An 18526-nucleotide genomic window follows, 5' to 3' on the forward strand; every position below is an offset into this window, starting at 1 on the left:
TTCCCATCATTCTGCTGTTGGGCCCATCCATTTAGCTTTTTATTTCATTTATTGTATTTTTTAGTTTAAAAATTACCATTTTAAAAAAAATATTTTATTTATTCATTTGACAGAGAGAGATCACGAGTAGTCAGGGCAGCAGACAGAGAGAGGGGAAAGCAGGCTCCCCGCTGAGCAGAGAGCCTGATGTAGGGCTCGATCCCAGGACCCTGAGATCATGACCAGAGCCGAAGGCAGAGGCTTAACCCACTGAGCTACCCAGGCGCCCCTCCATTTGTTTTTGTTTTTGTTTTTGTTTTTTTTTAATCTCCTGGTTTGTTGTTGTTGTTGTTGTTTGCTGGGGCTTTCTGTGTTTCTCTTTATTCCGAGCATGCTTATAATTTCTTATTGAAACATTTCAGCATTGGTGCTTTAAAATCTTCATTAGATAATCCTGACATGTCTATCACCTTGGTGTTGGCATCTGTTGATTGTCTTTGTTTATTCAATTTGTTACCTTTCTGTTTCTTAGTATGCTGGTGATTTTTTTTTTTTAATTGAAACTTGGATATTTTTGTATTATTTTAGGTGACTGTGGATTGTGTTTGACCCTTCTCTTCTAGTCTGCTTTTTCTGACACTACTCCAGTTGGGGGTGGGCACCATCTCTTACTTTCAGGTGGGAGTAGAAGTCCAGGCTCCCCACTTGGCCTCCACTGATACCTGATGGGGGCAGTTCCTTGTTACAGCAGAGCTGGGGTGAGAGTTCAGCTCTCCATGTTTTTTCCTCTGACTCTATCCCAGCAGGGAGAGGGAGGGGGACCTTGTTACTTCTGGGTGGGGGCAAAAATCCCAGCTGGTAGGGGTGCTGGGGCACCTCTTAGCTGACAAGGGTAGGAAGGAAGCCTTTGCTGGCATGGGTGGGTCTGGGGCTGAGTCTTTCCCGTCATATGTGGCAGGAATGGAGCAGTTATCATCTAAGAATATTCTGTCTTACCAGGTTGTTCTTCCCTGGTTCTTCAGCTAGAAAGAGCAGTTTCTATTGGGGCTTTTATTTGTTTGTACCTGTTGGCAGTTCCGGGTTGTTCATTCTTTTTTTTTTTTAAAGATTTTATTTATTTATTTATTTGACAGACAGAGATCACAAGTAGGCAGAGAGGCAGGCAGAGAGAGAGGAGGACAGCAGGCTCCCTGCTGAGCAGAGAGCCTGATGTGGGGCCCGATCCCAGGACCCTGGGATCATGACCTGAGCCGAAGGCAGAGGCTTTAACCCACTGAGCCACCCAGGCACCCCCGGGTTGTTCATTCTTACAGTACCTGGTCTGGGACCGTGAGACAAAAAGAGAAGCCAGGGTACATAGCTCCATGTTGTTTTCAGGTCTCAGGACCCCCAGCCCTCGTCTCTGCTGTCTTCTCTCCACCTTGCAGAGTCTCCTTAGGTTTTTCTTAGATACAGTGTCCAAGGTTTGATTTGTACTTAGTAGGAGGCATAGGGAAAATTACATCTACCTATCTTCCAGGAAGCAGAAGTTCCAAGTAACCATTTTTGAAAGGACTTTCAATTGAGGAAGACACCCAGACCACCAGTAGCCTCTTCCCAGAGACCAGCCAGAAGCGCAGTCTCTGATTTATTGGGTTTGTGAGGGAAGGCTGAGTCTATTTATTTATTTACTTTACAGATTTTATTTATTTATTTGACAGAGAGTGAGAGAGAGAATGTGAGCGAGCACAAGCAGGGGGAGCTGCAGGGGGAGGGAGAAATAGCCTCGTACTGAACAGGGACCCTGAGGCGGGGTTCAGTCCTAGGACTCTGGGACCAAGACCTGAGCTAAAGGCAGACACCTAACCAACTGAGCCATCTGGTGCTCCTAGAACACTTGTTTCTTGCCCTGTGCCCTCCATTGGCCCAGCCTTCCCACTTTCCAGGACAACCTGCCCACCTAGAAGGGTGCCTTTTGGGGTGGTATGTCCCAGAAGGACCTGGCGAAGTGAGGCGGGTGCTGGTAGCCCCCTGGTTTGCAGCACATGGGGCCAGTGCACACTAGGCCGGCTCACACTAGGCCTGAGTAGATGTTGAGTCAATAACAGTGCTGGTGATGGGTGCTAATGAGACTGTGGCCAGGTTCTGAGGGGACCTGTGGCAGTCCCTCACATCTCCAACTGCTTAGGGAAGGTCAGGTAGATGTAGCTGCTAATTTGAAGTCTCCCCAAAGCCCTGCGACCAGAGACTAGGAGAATAGCATACAATCACAGCTTGACAAAAATGGAGGAGACACGGACTTGTTGTCTGACATCCTGATTTCACACCTCAGGGAACTGCTAACTAAGAGGCGAAGTGCAGAAGTCACCTGGCCCAGGATCCCCCTCTGGCCCTGACCTTTCCATCTTGTGTATGTATGTCACTGAGTGATGTGAGAGAGACGCTGAGTGAATGTGCCTTCCTGTATGGGGAATAGCTGGGTGCCACTGGTCTGGTATTTGCTGAGAAGAAAGACCTTACTCTCTTCTGTTTTCCAAGACAGAATTTCATTCCATATCTCCTGTGGCCCTCCTGTGTTATGTTCCTCTAACCCCAAGTACCCTGCCAGCACCCACTTCCCATGGTCATCAAAACCAGTCCCTCACTTCCTTTCCTCAGCCCTCTCTATACCCCTTCCCTGAAGCTCCTGCTACTCTGTTCCTTTTCATGGGGAAAAGCCAGAGCTTCCCCCTGGGGACCTAGAGAGCCCTGCAGAAGCCAAGAAAAAGGATTGTTTCTGGCTTACCCCAGAATGCTGTGTGACCTCTGGCAGGTGACCTTCCCTCTCTGAGTCACTGATTGCATAGCTATAAAATGAGGTGGTGAGACAGGGCTCCAGTTTGGAAAGTATTGAATAAAAAGCATGTTAAGGGGACCCCTAAAGTTTTCCCAGAGATGAGTCATGTGTGTAAACAGCAGGCAGAGGGTTTGGGTTTTAATTTGTGTTTCTGCCCTCCAAAGGGTAGTGGACAAATTGACTTGCTTGTGCCTTTTCCAGCTGCTTCTGACCAGCCAGGTATGGCTGAAAAGGGAGGTGGAGCCAGAGTGTCTGTCTAATGTCTCAACTCATGTTGAGCTCCCTCTGTCAGGGGCTTGGGGCTTGGGGGATGGGGGACCTTCATAAAAAAAAAAAAATAATAGCTAACATTTATTATGCACTTAGAGGCCAAACACTGTGATTAATGTTTTTTCCTCCTACAATTTTGTATGAGGATATATATATAATTTACATACTATAAAATTTAATAAAATTAAATAAATAAATAAATAAAATAAAATTTACATCTATAAAATCCAGCCTTTCAAAGAGTACAATTTAGTGGCTTTTAGCATATTTACAAGGTCATTTAACCATCTCTACTTTCTATCTGTAACTGACTGTGAACAATCAATTGAGATGACTCACTACCTTCGGATCAGCCCTATCTCCGCTTTCTAATTCCAGAACATTTTCGTCATCCCATAAACCCATACCTGTTAGCAGTCATTTCCCATTTCGTTCCCTCCATGCCCTGGCAACCACTCATCTGCTTTCTGTTTCTGCGGGTTTACCTATTGTAAGCCAAATCATACAATATATGGTCTTTGGTTTCTGTGTTCTCTTACTTCTCTCACTCAGCGTAATGTCTCCAGGGTCCGTCCATGTTGTAGATCATGCCAGTATTTCGTACCTTTCTGCGGCTGATAATATGCTGTTGTATGGATGCGCCACATCTTGCTTATCCTCTCATCTGTTGATGTACATTGGGATTGTTTCTACCTTTTGGCAGTTGTGCACAGTGCTGCTGTGAACATTCAGGTCCACGTTTTTATTTGAGCACCTGCTTTCAATCTTCTCAGGTGTGTATACCTAGGAATAGAGTTCTGGGTTGCGTGGAATTCCGTCTTTAACTCTTTGAGGAAATGCCAGACTTTTTCACGGTGGCTGCACCATTTTATTTCCTGTGCTGTGTTTTACTTGCATTACCTCATCAGTCTTCACATAAATCTCATGAGGTGTGGATATGATTTCCATCATCCCAACCTTTCAGATGAGACAGTTGAAACCCTCATGGTTTTCAGCCCAATGTCACATAGCCAGGAAGTCGATGACTCTTTGGCCCATGCTAGCTGTGATCACTAAAGCAGTGTCTCTTCTCCCAGGCCCTGTTTTATACTATCAGAATGAGGGCTTTTGGCTGTGTTTGTGTGATATACGTAGTACCCAGCACACAGTGGCGGGTATTCACATGGTGATTGAAAATGCCGTTGTTTCCTGATCTTCGTGCCTTGATCAGGAGCTTGAGAGAGGCATCTGTGTCGTAGGAGTTCCTGTACTTTGAGGTTTTTCAGAGCCCTGCCGGGTTTTATGTCCCTTTCTCCACACCAGATGCTGCAGAACACCCCCACCCCCCAGAAGCCTCTTACTCCCAAACATCTTTCTTGGGAGACTTGGCCTGTGGCTGGGAAATGAGATGCCTGGTGTATGCTAATCAGAGGAGACTTCTGTTTCCAGGGAGCACTAATCTTTAACTTGACCATCGAACCTGTTCTGTCTCTGGTCCAAGCCACTGATGACCTGCCCTCTTTTTTTCTCCTCCAGGCAAAACCTATATATGGTGGCTGGCTGCTCCTGGCTCCTGATGGGACTGACTTTGACAACCCAGTGCATCGGTCTCGGGTAAGGTCCTCAGAATGAATTCTTGAGGTGGGAGGGACTGAAGAGGTGCCCATCTAAGGGCAAGTCAACAGAATAGAAGAGGGAGATAGAGAGTTGAACAATGGATCCTGGGATGGCAGGATCAGTAGGGAACCCCCATTTTGGTCCTACAGGAAATGTCTCGATGATACTAGTTGTGCCAGGTCCACTCTTCAAAAGGAGATGCTCTCAGATGGTGCCTCCTGTTTTCGCGAGTCAGCTTGACTGCAGAAACAATTAAATGCAAAAGGCAGAAGAACAGGTCAGCAAACATTTGCATTGTGCTAATTAGGCTTCTGCTTCCCTCCCTTCCTCATCCCAACTCTCTTCCCTCTAGTCCTCCCTGGCTAGCAGATAAGCACTAGTGAAGGGGTGATACGCTAGAGGGCCAACTCAGTTTTTGCCACATTTCTCCTGAGCACCAGCCCAGGGTGGGTCCCTCTGTGCACAGGTTGTTGGGAGCAGCCCAGGCTGAGCTGGAGCATCGAGATGATTAAACCAACATTGTCACTAACCAGTGGTTTGTTCCTCTACCAGGGAGCCCCTTTGGATGACTCCAGTTAAAATACCGTCTTTCTTTTTTTTCCACATGCTTTTTCCAGGTGCTGCTGCCCATACCCTGTAAATTGCTCCAGCTCCTCTCCCTTCCTATCCCCTGTTCCCTAAGAGCCTCTACCCTGCCTCTTGATCTCTTCTGTCCCTAGCCTGAATGCTGCAATCTAGGGTGGTGCCCCACAAATCTTGTATTATGTCTGGGACCTTTAGGATTACTTCTGGTGTGGGTTTTGACTTTAAAGATACTACTATCTTTGGTGCCCCACAGATCTTGTATTATGTCTGGGACCTTTAGGATTACTTCTGGTGTGGGTTTTGACTTTAAAGATATTACTATCTTTAAAGGAGCCTTGAAAATGTTTCTCAGGAAGATTCCAAGTATCCTCTCCTGGACACCCAGCGTGGAGCCAGCTGTCTACAGGTCCTCTTTGCAAGGCTATCTGAGCGTCCTGTTCCTGCCATCCAGGCAGGAGGACAGCAGGGGTGACTATTCCAATGCCTGCAGTAACAAGGGAGCAGTGTCCTTTCCTATTCTATATTCAGATCATACAGAATTGCCATTTCCAGCTTCTTCTTTTTTTTTTTTTTAAAGATTTTATTTATTTATTTGACAGAGAGAAATCACAAGTAGACAGAGAGGCAGGCAGAGAGAGAGGAGGAAGCAGGCTCCCCGCTGAGCAGAAAGCCCGATGCGGGGCTCGAACCCAGGACCTGGGATCATGACCTGAGCCGAAGGCAGCGGCTTAACCCACTGAGCCACCCAGGCGCCCCCCATTTCCAGCTTCTGATGGGAAAAACATAATTATGAATGATATAATTCTGGCCCAAAGCAAAGAGATATGATAGTTCTTGTGGCCTTATTGCCAGTGAAAGTATGAATTTTGTTGGGCTTTTTGAAATGTTGAAAATAGGTCATAGATACTCATGATGATCTTTGGGATTTGGGGACCAAGAGTCTCTTGTTCTGGATATGTTTTCCCCCCACAAAAAGGAAAGCACATATTCTCATGGTCCCTTCTGTTCTGTTGTCTGTCCCTTTGGGCCCCCGCTGACCCCCAGTGGCCTGTCCTTTGGGTGGAGAGTAGAGGGGCACACTTTGCTGGTCAATCACTCCTTGGACATAGAATCATTCCCACAGGTCTCCCTCCTTCTCAGTTTTGATTTTTCTTAGCTTGCTTATCCTCAGTGAACACTGGAGCCTGGCTGTCTTTTTCTGCGTCTCCCACTCCCTGTGGGTCTCAGAACAACCCTTTCATAGCAGTTTCCTCGATTTTGTCAGAAGCGGGAAATCAGTGCCTGCCATTCTCCAGTTATTCCATATTGTACCATACAATTCATCAAATAAATACTGACACATGTTATGTGATCACCTCTGGGCTGGGTACATAGAGAATGCAAAAAGGTGACCAGGATACCATATCTGCTCTCCAGGAGCTTGTCAGTTAAAATAAAGCAGACATCTTGTGACATCTCAGTAACTCCTGTGGAAAAACGCTGGGCAGTTTGGGTCTCTCCCCTCGCCCAGTGCCATCTCACAAATTACTGTTCTTTTGCCCTGGGTCCTTCCTTTCCTGCCATCTGCCCCAGAAATGGAAGCTGTGGAGCCCGCATTCCTTTGACATAGGCTCGTGAGCCCCAGGGACGCAGCGAGCAGAGATTGGGCCAGAGCCTGGCTAACCACCCACTCTGTGCTCCATTGCAGAAATGGCAGCGGCGGTTCTTCATCCTCTACGAGCACGGCCTCTTGCGCTACGCCCTGGATGAGATGGTGAGTGTCCTGCTGCGCCCACTCCCTGACTCGAGCCTCCCTGAGGCACCTTCTTTGTGTCTGCATGGGTGTCATCTGTGAGCACAGCCCTGTGTGCTCTCGCTTGGGCTTTGGGGAGCCTGCAGTCTGAAGAACCTGCAGCGTCTGGTAGAGAAGGTCCTGAAAACCCAGACCTTTGGCTTGGGGCATCGTTAGTGGTGCAGGTGAGAGTAACCAGTGAGGGAGGAAGACACTTCTGTTCTGGGCTGATAGGAGTCAGACCTGCCAGACCACTCCAAGTTAGAGAGAAGCAGAATAGGCTGTGGGCCTCTAGCAGCAGGTGGGAGGCTGGCCCAGGGGATGTGTGGACGTTGAGCACATGCACATCCCCGTGCTGTAGTCCCAGGATTGCCTCTCTGTTCCACTGCTGTAGGGGGTCTCGCTTGTCCTGTTGGACCTTCAGAGGCCTCCTGGGCACTAAGCCAGGGCATATGGCTCCTTCCCCCCCCCCCCCCCCCCCCCCCCCCCCCGCCATTCACCTGGTTTACTCCCTGCTTCCTGGGCTGGATGTGTACTGTTCTTGGTCCAGAGGTGAAGCTGAAAACCGCCCAGGGGGAATGTTCTGGCTTTTCTTTTACTGTCCATTTTGCCTTTGAAACTCCCTGAGTTTCAGAGTTTTTCCTCTGAAGGAGATTGGTCTCTCCTAAGTAATCTAAAGTATGACCGAATTCCAGGCTTTTTAAAGGATTGAAGATGGAAAATGTAAGCACTTTGTCCTGTTCCATTTGAGTTTGTGAGTGTGTGTGTGCGTTTCTGTGGGCAGCATTTTTAATTGGGACCGTCCGAGGAAATCTAGACGGACTTCGTAAAATGGGTTGACCTTGTCCCATCCAGAGTTCATTGTTTTGCTACAGGAGTAAGAACAGGGTTCTGGAACCGTATGCAGAGATAACGGTTGTCTCTGAGGACCTTGTAGACTGTCGGGACACTTGGATTTTAGGGTGGTCATTACAGCTGTGTGAACAGGCCACAAGTGAGTGCATTCTCACATGGGGGTCCTAATCTTAGTAATGTGATTCTTCCTCTGTTTTGTTTCTCAGATGAATTAATGGGTATGACATTTGGGTATGGAATTAATAGATGTGATACTTACTTCTATCTCAGCTATCACCTCATTGGTTCCTTCTTAAAATCATTTTCTTCTCATTTTTCGTGGTGAGTGTATTTATACAGTGTGCTAGGCCACAGGGGGTGTTTGCCATGGAAGCATCTGTAGTCCAGAGTAGATTGGAGGTGAGCACCAGTGAGGGGGTGGAATTCACTAGAAATAAGAGCAGGAGGAATGATTCACTAGGACACCCATTCCTTCAGGAAAAGGAAGGAGGCCTGGAGGCAGACCCAGCACCGCCCTCTGTATTTTCCCGACTTGACCACTGTACGAGCAGTAGCCCTGGGTGGGAGTTGGGCTTCTCCGAACCTTGACGTTCCCCCTGTCCTCCCTGTGCCTGGCTGACTTGTTCTTAAGTCCTGCAGAGACGAACGGTAGAGAAGGAGCCTCAGAGGTCACTGGGGTACATCCAGGCTGGGCTGCACCGTGAGCCTTCCTGAAAAATAGAGTTCACTGGACTTTCCTGGGAGACCGATTATTCTGGTCAGGAAATCTTTCTTTAGGTCTCACTGGAGTCCAGTCCAGTCTTTGTTCCCTTCAGCTCAGTTGCACGAGCACAAAGAGAGGGTAGCTCGTGCACAAACGCAGAGCACATGCTGCATCCCAAGAGCCACTCCCACATAATGGGGGCTCTTGAGCCGCGAGTCCTGACACCTTGCAGTACATTGTGGTCTCCCAGTGACCTGATCGCTGGTGGGCATTATTTCATGGGCTGCTGGGGCAGAGGTGGGACTGTGCCGGCGATGTGGGAAACGAAGCCCCAGGAAAAATGTAGACTAAGAGAGGGCATTGTGGGGTACGCCCAGAGTCGAGAGTTTTGGACCGCGGGCCACTTTCTAGCAGATGACCTTGCAGCTGAAGAGACTGACCTGGTGTGCGAGCTAGTGTTGAAACGCCCAGGCTGTGGGCAGTGCAGATACGCTGCACCTCCAGGAAAGAGAGTGGCGTTATTTCTGCCAGTGAAAAAAGACAGTGGCAGTTGCACTGAAATACGTTTAAAGCAACATTTCAGACCTGTAGGAGTTTCCCCGCTGTGTTAGGAGAGTCCTCTGGGGCAAGTGGCAAGGCAACATCTGGGCTGTAGTTGAGAAGGGGCTCGGTGACCGGGGCAGGCCACTGCCAGCTGCTGGGGTCAGCATTGGCAGCTGCTGCCCTGGGCCTTGCAGGTGGACTCTGGAGGGGCCTCTCCCACCCCACGGGTCTCTTTTGGGCCTTGTTCTTCACCACTCCCTGGATAAGCACACTCCAAAGTCCTGGAGCTCCAGCCCAGAGGTCAGCTTTCCTGGTGCCTAGATTCCTGCCTCTCCCCGGCCAGCAGGGTCTCAAGACCTGGAGCAAGTGAGCTTTTCAGGCAGGCTTGTGTGTGACCTGGATGCAGCCACACCGACAGGCTTCTCTGAGAGAACCTGGACGTGGAGCCATGGTCTGCAGCTGGGCACCACTGTGCTTCCTGGGGCCACGTGGCAGTGTCTGGAGTCTTCTTTGACTCTCACAACTGTGCGGGGGAGAAGGAGGTTGCTCTGGACACCTCCGGGTGGAGGCTGGGAGTGCCGTGATGCACTGGACAGGCCTCACGACAGGGAATGATCTCGCCTCAAATGTCAGCAGTGCCAAGGCTGTGAGACCCTTCGTGATCTGGTCAGTGGCATGTTTAATTAATTTATTTTTTTATTTATCTTTAAGATTTTATTTATTTGACAGAGACAGTGAGAGAGGGAACACAAGCAGGGGGAGTGAAAGAGGGAGAAACATTCTTCCCACTGAGCAAGGAGCCCGACACAGGGCTCGATTCCAGGACCCCGGGATCATGACCAGAGCCGAAGGCAGATGCTTAACCGGCTGAGCCACCCAGGCACCCCTGTTTTTTTTTTTGTTTGTTTGTTTAAGTAAAATATAAATTTGATTTGCTTCCTTTTCACCCTGATTCTTAAAGTGTGGAAGGACTCCCCTCTCTGATTGTCTGGGTGTGAGGGAGGTGGAGGGGCAGGGTTAGCAGGCTGGCTGGTGTGGTAAGTGCCAGACAGGGAATAGGGGTGGTTGTGTTCCTGGTGTGGAGGGGTTTCTGTGTGGTGTCCCTGCATATCAGGTGACCGAGGAGCTAGCAGATTGCTTATGTGTGTGGCTCTTACCTCGGGAGCATATAGGTCCCCCTTACTCTGCTGTACTCAGAGCAGCGTGCTGTATAATGGCCCCATCTCGGTGTCTGCAAGAGCAGTGGCTTTGGGCAGCCAGTATGCACTGCTGATCCTCCCACTCCTGCTCCCTGCCTGTGATGGAGTGGGGCACTTTATGGCTGGGCTGTTCCCTTAACACTTAGCATAAACTGTTTCAAATTGTTTCTTGACTTTTATACAATATTGCCATTTGTTTTCATTGGTTTCAATGTTATCTTACCAACTAGATTGTAACTTTTTTTACCCCCATCGTCTCCCCCCTGATAATTCTTGGTATCTCTGCATTGTCTGGCCTGGGGCTTGGGTGGCACAGATCTGGTAAACATTTGTTGAGTTGAACTAACCAGCTTCGCAGGTGTGTTGCTGTAGAGTTTCTGCTCACTGTGTAGGGAGAAGGTGAGACCTGGGGTGTTTCCTGGAGAGGGCTTAGGTGTGTTGTGTGTCGTAGCTCTCACTGGTTCCTGCAGAAGGCTCCAGAGAGCAGTGGGGAAGGTTGTCCTGGGCTCCCTCGGCTGGGACCCACACGGGCACGGCGGTTGTCAGGAGTGCCCGGGAGGAGAAGGGGGCTATAGAACGTGGGTCAGTGGCTGCCTTGAGGGTGTCCTTGAGAGGTGTCCTATGCTCAGAGACTTGTGCTAGGTCCGGAGCCTTCAGGCCTAAGTCCGGCTCCAAGGGCTGACTGTCGGCCTTTCTCTTCCAGGCAGCTCTGAGATGGGGCTAACCTCTGGGAATCACTTTTCCTTTTTTGGGAAATTTCTTTCTCGATACACCCACATACCCTGTAACTGGTGGGTGTGGAAGAGAGGCAAATTTCCCAAAAAAGGAAAAGAAACTTACCAAACGCAAGCTGAGGTAAGGTGGGCTCAGGGCAGCCTCACAGACAAGTGGGGGCCTGAGCAGTTTGGCTGGGCCTCTGGTTTTTCCGGAGAGGACAGAGTAAGAATCTAGAAGTCTACCCTGCTCCCTCTCTCCTCTGCTGTTGTTCCTTCCTCTGGGATCTGCCCATTACTGGAGCACATTCTGCCACCTCTCTGAGCTTTCAGGGACTGATGTAGAGCTAAGGTACTGGTTTTATCAGAGCCCAAAGGTCGTTAGAAGGCTTTCTCAGAGCAGAGCAAGTCCAGAGGGGAAGCGCGGCCAAGTTGTAGGTGGAGCACGCTGGGCCGTGAGGCTTTTGGGGCTCTGCGCTGGGACTGGACCCAGTGAGCAGTCTGGTCTCTTGCTTTCATGTTCTCTTCCTTTTCCCTCTTGGAAGCCAGACAAAAAGATCGTCTCGGGTTTTTGTGTTTTGTTTTTATATTATAAGCTATATATAACAAAAGTTGCCGTTTTAGCCTTTTTTAAGAGTGTGGTTCTGTGGCCTCAAGCACCTGGACACTTGTGTGGCCGCCACCCTCAGTGGTCCTCAGAGCTCCTCATCTCAGCCTCTCTCCCCCCACTACCCACCGCCCTCGCTGCCAGCCCCTTCCTTTTTTCTTCTTTCTTTTTAAATTTTTTAAAAAATTTCTTTTCAGTGTACCAGAATTCATTGTTTATGCACCACACCTAGTGCTCCATGCAATACGTGCCCTCCATAATACCCACCACCAGGCTCCCCCAACCTCCCACCCCCCGCCCCTTCAAAACCTTCAGATTGTTTTTCAGAGTCCATAGTCTTTCATGGTTCGTCTCCCCCTCCAATTTCCCCCAACTCCCTTCTCCTCTCCATCTCCCCATGTCTTCCTTGTTATCCCTTACGCTCCACAAATAAGTGAAACCATATGATAATTGACTCTCTCTGCTTGACTTATTTCACTCAGCATAATCTCTAACAGTCCCGTCCATGTTGATACAAAAGTTGGGTATTCATCCTTTCTGATGGAGGCATAATACTCCCTAGTGTATATGGACCACATCTTCCTTATCCATTTGTCCGTTGAAGGGCATCTTGGTTCTTTCCACAGTTTGGCGACTGTGGCCATTGCTGCTATGAACATTGGGGTACAGATGGCTCTTCTTTTTAATACATCTGTATCATTGGGATAAATACCCAGTACTTGCCAGCCCCTTTCTGCTTCCTGTTGCCGTGATTCTGACGACTCTAGGTTCCTCATATCAGTGGACTCACCCAGTATTTGTCCTTCTGTGTCTGGCTTATTTCACTTAGTGTAATGTCCCCACGGCTGATCAGGTTGGAGCATGTGTCAGATCTCCTTTTTTTTTTTTTTTTTTAAGATACGGTGGTCTAATGGTGTTGAACCCTGTCTGCTCTAAAACACACTGGCCCTGGGTTTCTCCTGCGTGGAAACCATGGAGGGATTGTACCTCTGCTTCCGTGGCAAGTGCGTGGTATTAGTGGTCACCTTTCATTGTGTGGGGCTTCTCTCCATTCTTTGCCTTGGGAGTCGGGACAGACCAGAGCTGCATGACACTGTAGGGACTGCGCAGCCGAGGACCCTTCCCTTAGTTCACCTCCCCAGCCATAATCAGGAAAACACTTTTAGTCCTTGCGTACAGGCCTTTTTCAGGGGCAGCCATGTGTTTGTCCGTCCCACAGAATGCACAGGTCCAGCTGGCGCAGTTACGCTGGGGTGTCTCTGCTTGGAGGGTCTGTCTGTGTTGAGAGGTCAGCTCGGCGGGAACATTCTTCAGAGGATACTGCGTGCTCACAGAGTGGGATTCTGGCTCCTTTGTAAGGGTTTGCTTCCTATAAGACAGGGTCCTGGAGGTTGCTTCGATCTCAGAACCTTTACCCACTTCATTCTTGACAAATTCTACTCCTCTGGGGCCCCGTCAAAGCCCTGAGTAGTGCCCAGGTGGCCAGGCCCTAGAAGGGCTGGCACAGCTTGGCCCTATTCTCTTTAGGAACGGTCTCTGAGGTACTTTTGCTATGTCCCCCATCACATTTGTTTGCAGACATTCCCCTAAGAACCTCCTGAAGGCAAGGCCCAACTTCCCCCAGTTTAAGTCACCAATCCTGGGATTTTCAGGAAGTGCTAATGTTTGAGAACCTCTTCTGTAAGCTCTGGCTTTGTTTCTGCCTCACTTGGCGCTTTCCTAGGCAGAGGCAGGCTGATGTGTCTGATTCATCAGTAACCATTGTGGCTGTGGTGTCCCTGGCTCTTGTGTCCATGGGGTAGAAACACATGGCCACGAGGAGGTCCCTCTCGTGGTGAAGCTCATAGTCTGTTGGGATCCAAATGCACAAAACCATGATGTGCGTACTGTTCAAGGCAGTGGGTCATTTGGGGAGTCAGAGAAGTCTTCTGAAAGGAAAGAGAGAACATTGGCCACCTTCCTGCTTGTCACAGAGATTGGGGAGGAGCAGCGGGCTTGGCCCAGTGCTGTGTTGGCTCTTTAGGCACGATCTCTAATGTAGTCCTCCAGACGTCGCCCTGAGATTGTTGTATCCATTTCATAGATGAAAACGCTGAGGCCCAGAGATACAGTAGGGGTCACTCAACTTCTGAGCAACACACTGAGATTTGTAAACAGGTGACACACCTTCTGGGAGAAAGATGGTGTCTTTTCCCCAGTGGCCCCGTCCTTCACAGTGTCTAGCAATGGCCGACTTAGCCAGCATCTGCTCCCTGTGTGTGGGCAGGGAACGGTGCTGGTCAAGGGCCAGACTGGGCTCCCGGCATCCTGCCCACCCCTCAAGTTTGTCTGTAGCCACAGACTGGCAGCGAGAGTAGTTTCCCTTGTGTGTTGAAGCTAGTCAGACGAAACTAACTTCAGGCCTACAGTCCGGGCGTACGAGCATGCTGGAGATGTGTGGAATCCGAACAGCCTTCCTGCGTCTGTGCTGAGAGGTGGAGATGCTTCCTCGGATGCAAGGGAAACTTCCTGTGCAAAAGGGAGGGGTGAGATGGTGAACCGGAGAAGATATTTTATGGATTAGTCTCAGGTTTTTAGATATATTTTTAAGTCTGTCATGTGTTCAGCCTTGCTTTGGCCTTCATTCTTTTCCACACGGTTTCGTCTTCCAGGAAACAGGCAGGCCTGCTGTGTCAGGTGCTAAGAGCCTGAAGGGTGTAGGGAGAGTATTGGTTTGGGAGTGCAGTAAATGTGGGTTTGAAGCCACTTCCTCTGTTCTGGCGGGGTGGACTTGAGCAGGACCCTCCTCGCTGCCCGTTTTCCCTCCTTCTCCTCTTCTGCTCCGCTGCTCTTCGATAGTCCAAAAAAGAACTCTGAACTTGGAAGTGTTTCCTTACCCAGCCCCTTGGGGAAGTTGGGGAGCCCTTAGGGGAAGCCAGTGCTGAGGCCCCACAGACGCACCATGTTGTGGGTGCTGTCACCCACAGTTGGGAGACCTCTGACTTTAAGTGGAGTTCTGCACAGAACCTTCCTAGGAGGTATAAAATGGATGCAGTCCGGTGCCCCTTGAGTTCAAGTTGTGAAATAATCCCAAGCCCTCCTTCCCCAGCCCTCAGCTGTACTGAGGACTGGGCCCTGACTGGAGGGACCTCCTTCTGTGGCAGAATTATCCAGGTGTCTGAAGGCCCAGCCCACGTGCCTGCACAGACAAGGCACTTCTTCTTGTGTCGACCATGTAATTCACTTATTTTTTCCAAAATAATGGACTTCGTCTTCAAGCATCTGTAAAAGTCGTGCTTTGCTAATGTGGGCTGAAGTGTGAACGGTACTCTTCTTTCCGGGTTAACTTGGAGGCCCATGTTGGGGTTGCTGTTTGCAGGGAGAACTGGCAAGTAGCAGGGAGGCAGGAAGTGGGCCACTGGCAGCTCCGGGGTGTGTGGAAGAGGATTCCAGGTGTTGAGGTGCTTTGCTGCCCCCTGCATTAGCCAACTGGACATGGGGGCCTTTGATGAGTCCCTTATCCCATCTTTACTTCATCATGGCAACTAAAAATAGTTTTCATCTCTTTGGGAGTGCCATTTTAACAGTCCCTTGGCTGGAAGGTGAGGCACTAGGGCAGTCCTGGTGAGTCTGTGTGGTGCTTCCTTGGATGCAGAGAGTGAATGACACAATCGGAGATGGGTCATGGAAAGGCCCTCTGTGCCTGGCCTCTGGGCTTCCTGCTGCCCACTTTGCCTTAGAGTATCTTTGGGCCAACCTTAAGTTACTTTGAAACGTTGAAGTGATTGAGCAGGGTATGACATAGATGAACCCAGATGGCATTGGGAACTCTTCCCAGCTGACAGTGGAATTCTGTTGTCAGAAGGTTGGAGGGTCAGTGGCGAAGTTTACAGGTGCCACGTGCCATTTTCCCTTAAGTTTGATTCACTATGATGCATGAGACTTCACCCATTAGAAAGAAGCACGTGGGACACCTGGGTGGCTCAGTTGTTAAGCATCTGCCTTCGGCTCAGGACATGATCCTAGGGTCCTGGGATCAAGCCCCACATTGGGCTCCCTGCTTTGCGGGAAGCCTTCTTCTCCATCTCCTACTCCCCCTGCTTGTGTTCCCTCTCTTGCTGTGTTTCTCTCTCTGTCAAATAAATAAAATCTTAAAAAAAAAAAAAGAAAGAAAGAAAGAAAGAAAGAAAGAAAGAAAGAAAGAAAGAAAAAGAAAGAAGTGCGTAGATGCAGGGACATTTTCTTTGTGTCTCTCTGGGACCTTCAGTATAGACATTGTTCTCTGGAATTGGGACCAGACTTTAAGACCCTCCCCTCCTCTCCTTTTAAAGTAAGTCAGGGAGGAGCTTGGGGACATGGGCTCTTTCAGACATTTGAGCCTGGCATTATTACAAAGTGCAGCATTCTGCCTCTGGTAGCTTTTCCTTGTCATTTCTTGTCATTTACAACTCTGTATGCTGGCCCAAGTGACACATCGCACACATGAAACAGCTGGGGCATGGAAGCCAGCAGTGGTGAACCATGGTGCTATTTGGATGGAGAACAGAGCAGACTCTGTTGTAGCACAGGGGTTTCCAGAGGTGACCCGGTCCAGACCTCCATTTTATGGGTGGGGAAACCCAGTGCAGGGGGTTAGCAGTCTGACTGTGGGGGCTCAACCAGTAGTTGTGGGCTAAGCAGCCAGGTTCTTCGATTGCCAGGTCCTGATCTGTAGTCTGTGGGCTGCCCTTCAGGGAGTGGAATAGCTGGGGAGGAAAGGGCTGTTTTATGTATAGGGGCCTGAGAAGGGGGTGGTGGGAATGTTTCATGCCTCCAGAGTTAGAATCTGAGCCCTGTAGAGGAAAGAATCAGAGGACCTGCAGGGATGAGTGGGGAGAGGGGGTGAGGTGGACGGGAACAAATAAATACTTGTCAGGTGTGGTAGGACGTTTCTGCAGGTAACCCTGAATCCTTCACAAGAACCAAGAAAAGATACCGGTGCCGTGCCCACGTGGGCCCAGGTCAGCTGGGCCGCCCCTTCCTCTGTCCCTTCTCCTAGGACACTTAGGCTATGTGGGTCTCCCTCTATAGGACAGCGAGCAGCTCAGGATGGAGGCTGCTATTTGCCTGCACACCCGGGACATTAAGTAACATGCCCAGGTGGGAATGACGCTGACTGGGTGGTGAGTGGGTCTACTGTCCCCTTAGCTCCGGTGCTTGACTCTTTGCTGTAAACATTTTTAAGAAGACCTCCCACTGAGAACCCAAGTTCTTTGCCTTTCACTCAACTGAGAAATTCGCCACCTCATGTTGCCCAGTGAGTGCCTTTCTATCTCACTGGGACTGTCTGGTGTGCTTACCTTCCTTCCCAGTTACATAAACGGTGAGTCAGGGATGGCAAAGTAGTCATCAGCTGCCTGCCTGTATCCAGCGTCTGTGAGCCGTAGTGAGGTACCCACGTTCTACGTCTGCCTCCCTCGGTGTGCCTGCAGGTACTGAGTGGGGAGGCTTGTGGAGGCTGTGAGGAGGAGGAGGAGGCTAACAGAGTAGGCCGAGGACGGTTTTATGTCCTCTTGTCCACTTGAGTGCCATCTGCCCAGCCCTTTGCGACTAAACGGCTCTGTAGTGGCAGGAGGAGGTGATGGGGGCGGTTGGAGCAGCTGTTCTGCTGAGTTGGTGGAGGGATTTCTGCGGCCCTCGCTCTGCACTGGGATCGCAGCCTAGGATGGGCTGTGATTGGCACCCATTTTGGAGATCTTCAGGGCTGGGTGTGGACTTCTCTGTAGCAGCTGCAGCCAGTCTGCCGGGGGAGTCTTTGATAGTGGGCTGGGCGGCTCCCTCCTGCAGAGACAGAAATGACTTCGGGTATTAGGAAAGCGAACAGCTTGCAGTAATTGGTTAGGAAACTAATTAAGTAGCAGCAGAGAAAGAACTGTCGGAAAAGAGTCATTTTATGGGAGTTAGCAAAAGAAAACACTTGGGGTTGAAAAAACAAAGCCAAGCAAGTGGTATTAGTATGTTTACATGTGTACATGCGATGCGCAATCACACATGCGCAGGCGGGGCTGGGTAGCACACAGCCAGGCCACAGAATCCTCCAAGGGTACAGTCCCTGCACCCTGACCTCCTGGGCCCTCACACCAGCACCGCCCCCCTCAGGAGCCCACTGCACAGGTGCCTGCTGCACGCGCTCTCCCGGCCTGAGTCTGTTGCTTTGGACTTCCCTGGGAAGTGGGCAATGCTAGCCATCTGATAAGCCAAGCCACTTAAGGTGTTTATTGTGGGTAGGCACCTTAATATGTTTGTGGCTTAATCTCTCCCGCCCTCCCTTCTCTCCACAAAACACTTTTTCAGAAGCATCTTTTCTTTGGCAGGGAAGGGCAGGGCATGTTCTTTACATGCCAGGGAGTGATTCCAGTGGTAAAATGGCAAGAACGATGGTAGGCAGGTGGGGGTTGTTAGGTAGGGCGATCCTTCACAAGGTCTGGTTCAGGCCATGTGCATGTGTGTCGAAGAGTCACTCACTCACGAGCATCTGTTGGCTGCCTGGAGTAGTCAGAAGTGAACTCCGAGGCGGCTTCATTCTGGGGAGAGGGCACTGATAGTAATGCCCGACATGGTAGGTGTTACTGGTTGCCTGCGGCTGCCAGCCAATCATCACTAACCTGGTGGCTGAAAATGATACAGATGTGTTCTCTGACTGTCCTGGAGGTCAGGAGTTCAGAGCCAGTCACTTTGGGCAGAACTGGTTCCTTCTGGAGGTTCTAGGGGAGAACCCGTGTCCTTGCCTGTCCAGATTCCGGGGCCTGTCCCCACTCCTCGGCTTGTGACCCCTTCCTCACATCACTGCTACCCTTGCTTTTGTTGTCACCTCTCCTGCCTCTTTCTTCTATGACACTTGTGATGACTTTGATAAGTCACCAGATAAGTGA

At 49.9% G+C, this 18526-nt stretch overlaps 1 protein-coding gene across 7 annotated transcripts in view; it reads left to right on the top strand.

Annotated features, from left to right (window-relative positions):
• Window positions 1-18526, top strand: part of MPRIP (myosin phosphatase Rho interacting protein) — a 151889-nt gene that overhangs the window by 27367 nt on the left and 105996 nt on the right. For all 7 annotated transcript variants that reach the window (XM_047707927.1, XM_047707932.1, XM_047707929.1 and 4 more), the window contains exons 2-3: window positions 4580-4657; window positions 6933-6998. In XM_047707927.1, coding sequence (XP_047563883.1) covers window positions 4580-4657; window positions 6933-6998 — 144 coding nt within the window. The remainder of the gene's footprint in view (window positions 1-4579; window positions 4658-6932; window positions 6999-18526) is intronic.

This window comes from Lutra lutra, chromosome 16 (genome assembly GCF_902655055.1).
Source record: "Lutra lutra chromosome 16, mLutLut1.2, whole genome shotgun sequence".
NCBI classification, from domain to species: Eukaryota; Metazoa; Chordata; class Mammalia; order Carnivora; family Mustelidae; genus Lutra; species Lutra lutra.